This window comes from Fundulus heteroclitus, chromosome 18, assembly GCF_011125445.2.
Source record: "Fundulus heteroclitus isolate FHET01 chromosome 18, MU-UCD_Fhet_4.1, whole genome shotgun sequence".
Taxonomy (NCBI): Eukaryota; Metazoa; Chordata; class Actinopteri; order Cyprinodontiformes; family Fundulidae; genus Fundulus; species Fundulus heteroclitus.
The window spans coordinates 12,614,428-12,617,915 of record NC_046378.1 but is presented as its reverse complement, the minus strand read 5'-3'; the positions used below and the strand labels follow the sequence as shown (position 1 = coordinate 12,617,915).

The following is a 3,488-nucleotide window of genomic DNA, read 5'->3' as shown; positions in this document are numbered from 1 at the left end:
GAAAGCTATGGATTTCAGACTTTCTTTGCCAATAGAATTGGAGAGATCCAAGAAAGCACACGGCTACAGGACTGGTGGTGGATCCCTGGACCACTCAACATAGCCGACATTATCACTAGAGGAGCTGGGCCAAAGGAACTTGATGCCCATTCAGAGTGGCAGCAAGGGCCAGAGTTTCTACATCTTCCAGAGAGCGAGTGGCCAGTTATGTCGTCAAAAGATGTGTCTTTGACAGCTCGAGAAAGCATTAACAATATGCAAAAGAAGTCATTTGTGGCAGCACTCACAAGAGCCCAAGCGAAAAAAAGTCTTCCAAGTCTTGTGGGACGACTTCCTGCTGGTGCAGCTGTCCTAAACTTGGTGAATGAGAGGCGCTTTAGTAGCCTAAAGTGTCTAATCAAGACTGTTGGTTTTATCTGGAGAGCCGCCAAAAAGTTTGCATCTGCAACAAAGTCCATTGAGAACCCAAAGTGGGAGGCGATTCCCACAAAAGGAGTTATCACCGCCACAGAACGTCAAGAAGCAATAAGAGACATCTATCTTGCTGCTCAAGAAGGGGTGACGTTCCCAGCTACCACTACGGACCGCTTGGTTGTGTACAGAGAACCAGAATCTGGGTTACTAGTTTGCGGTGGGAGAATCCATGGCTTCAGGGAGGATGGCGCTGCAGTTCCCCTTCTGCCTTGTAATGCATGGGTCTCTACTTTATTGGCACGGGAGGCGCACGATGAGGGTCATGAAAGTGTGGCTGCAACCCTGCTGAAAATGAGGAGGAAAGCCTGGGTCATCCAAGGGAAGAAAATTGCCCAAAAAGTAGTGGAGAACTGCCTTTTCTGCAAAAAGTCAAGAGCAAGAAGGTGCAAACAAGTAATGGCTGACCTACCTCCTGAAAGAACTACACCTGCAGCCCCGTTCGAGTTCACTACAGTCGACCTCTTCGGACCGTATCATGTCAAAGATGACATCAAGAAACGGGTCTCAATGAAAGTGTGGGGTGTCGTCTTCAGCTGTATGGCCAGCAGGGCAATTCATGCAGACTTGGTCAACACAATGTCGACAGAGAGCTTCTTGATGGCTTACCAACGCTTTACTGCAATAAGAGGGCACCCAAGAAAGATCTGGTCCGACCCGGGGACAAACTTCATTGGCGCTAAACCTGTCCTAAGAGAGCTGTACCAGTTCTTGGATACTCAGAATAGAACTTCAATAGAAGAGATGTCGGCTCAAAAAGGTACCAAGTGGGAGTGGATAATTCACCCTGCTGACTCACCTCACCGAAATGGGGCTGCTGAAGCCGCTGTCCGCATTCTCAAGAAGGCACTCCAGAGCCTGGGCAACAACACTGGCCTCAGCTACAGCGAGCTTCAGACAACACTACAACTTGCTGCAAACCTTGCCAACGAATGCCCAATAGACGCCAGGGTGCAGAGCCATGAAGAAAGCGTGCAGTATGTGTCACCCAACACACTTCTCCTGGGCCGAGCCTCTCCAAGCGGTGAGATCAGAACATTTGACTTTGCAAACTACCCTTATAAGAGACTCAGAGAAATGCAGAACCAGGTCAACAAGTTCTGGAGGTCTTGGAGCCAGCTTGCCGGCCCAAACTTATTTCTGAGAAGTAAATGGCACACTCTGCATCGCAACGTTGCTATCGGAGATATTGTCTGGTTGTGCGACCAAAATGCAGTGAGGGGCCAATTCAAGCTAGGACGGGTGGTGAGCGTAAATCCAGATGCTAAGGGCATTGTTCGGGACGTAAACGTCAAAGTGGTCCAAAGCTCCTGCCTTCCTGTCACGAAACCCACACTAAATCGGCCATCCGCCAAAGTCCTGAAAGAAGCTACCCAAAACACGGTTCTGCACAGAGATGTTCGACGCCTGGTTGTCTTACTACCAGTTGAGGACCAAACTCGGAGCTGACCGGCAGTAAGCAGGTGCTGATTTACGATCTTTCCATTGGTTCCCGTGGGAAGATCGAGTGGGAGGTGTGCTGACAAACTGCCTGGGAGCTCCTCCCATTCAATCAGTGGTGAACCAGGTGGAACAAATCTTCCAAGCAATCTGAGCATGCCAGTACCTGGCTCTGTTGTCTTTAGACAGTGGAAGGAGCATTAAAGAGCACCACAAAACCAAGGAAACTTCATCTTTGAAATCAAGGTATTTGTGCAAGATCAAGCCCTCCACAAAACTGTGAAGGACAGCCGGTAAGCGCCATATTGGCCATGTTTTGACTTTGATTGGACTTTTTGCTGTAGGATTTGTAACTTCAAATGTTGTTTAGTTTTATCAAACAAGTGGGGTACAAATGAAAAGTAAGAGCCAAATTCATTGTTTCACAAAGAATGTGTTTGGAATGGTTAAAAGTAATTTAAACATTGTATAAATCTTAATAAACCAAGTTCTTAATTCAGTTTAGTCTTCAAAGTCTGAAATTTTGGCTAAAAAGAAATGTAAGATCTAGTAACTTGGCTAAAAAAGATCGAAACATAGTTTGGCCAAAATATAATGAGATCTATTTAATTAACATGAATATTAAACCAATTGAAGGTAAAAAAGGTATTTGGCTAAAGATACTTGGTTAAAAGATAAAATATACATTTTGAAAATTAAAATACCAACTGTTTTGTTTGGTAGAACATATTTAGTTGTACGGTTACAATGAAAGTAATGTGTTTATCCAGGTTATATGTGAATGACTTTGTGCATTTAATTTGGCTGTAACTCAGATAATAACTTGTATTTGTAATCTTTCTTTTGAGGTTTTTCACCTGTTTACTGCCAACCAAAGAATGGTAAATAAAAGACAAAGAACTGATCCCATGGCTGTTGAGTGAAATCCTGTTAAAATCTTCATGTGGAGGGACCGTCTCTTTCAAGTGGGGGAATTGCACAAAATAATAGATCAGAACTTGACATTTACTAATGGTTCTACTGTCAGCACTGCTTTTCATGATGCTGTTTGTTCACTAATGTTCTCTAACAAACATCTCAGACTTTTACAAAACAGCTATCTTTACAGTGGGAGTAAGTAAAATGTATTTATAGAGCACCTTTCTCAGACAGGAGTGACAATGTGCTTTACAGTACAGGGCATAAAACACAAAAAAGCACAAAGTAAAATACATATAGACAAGATACATACAGTCAGAGCAGCCCTTGGGGAAGTGAGTCTAAAATGCTTGCTTAAAAATAATGTTTTAGTTGTTTTTTAAAATCATCCACAGAGTTTACCAAGCCCAGGTAAAGTGGTTGTGCATTCCACAGTCTGGGTGCGACAGCTTGGAAGGACCTGTCTTCCTTCGTCCTTAAATGGGTTCAAGGGGTCATTAGCAGATTGTATTCAGATCTCAGACTGCGAACAAAAGGGTAAGGCTGAATTATGTCGCAGATATAAGAGGAAGCTTGTCCATGAAGGGCTGTAAAGGTCAGTACCGTTTCTTTTAAATTTACGCGGTACACAACGGGATGCCAGTGTAGAGCTTTGATGA

The 3,488-nt window shown here is 44.0% G+C and overlaps 1 protein-coding gene across 1 annotated transcript; it reads left to right on the top strand.

Annotated features, from left to right (window-relative positions):
* Positions 1-803: 803 nt before the first annotated feature.
* LOC118566815 lies at positions 804-2,911 on the top strand. Its single transcript, XM_036150310.1, has 2 exons — positions 804-2,204; positions 2,760-2,911. Exon 1 carries the CDS (start codon positions 871-873, stop codon positions 1,918-1,920), a length of 1,050 nt encoding a protein of 349 aa, XP_036006203.1. The 5' UTR covers positions 804-870; the 3' UTR covers positions 1,921-2,204; positions 2,760-2,911.
* Positions 2,912-3,488: the final 577 nt, after the last annotated feature.

Bases quoted from the DNA above. Each gene is read 5' to 3' on its own strand.
- LOC118566815 (XM_036150310.1), top strand. From the start codon at position 871: ATGGCTGACCTACCTCCTGAAAGAACTACACCTGCAGCCCCGTTCGAG.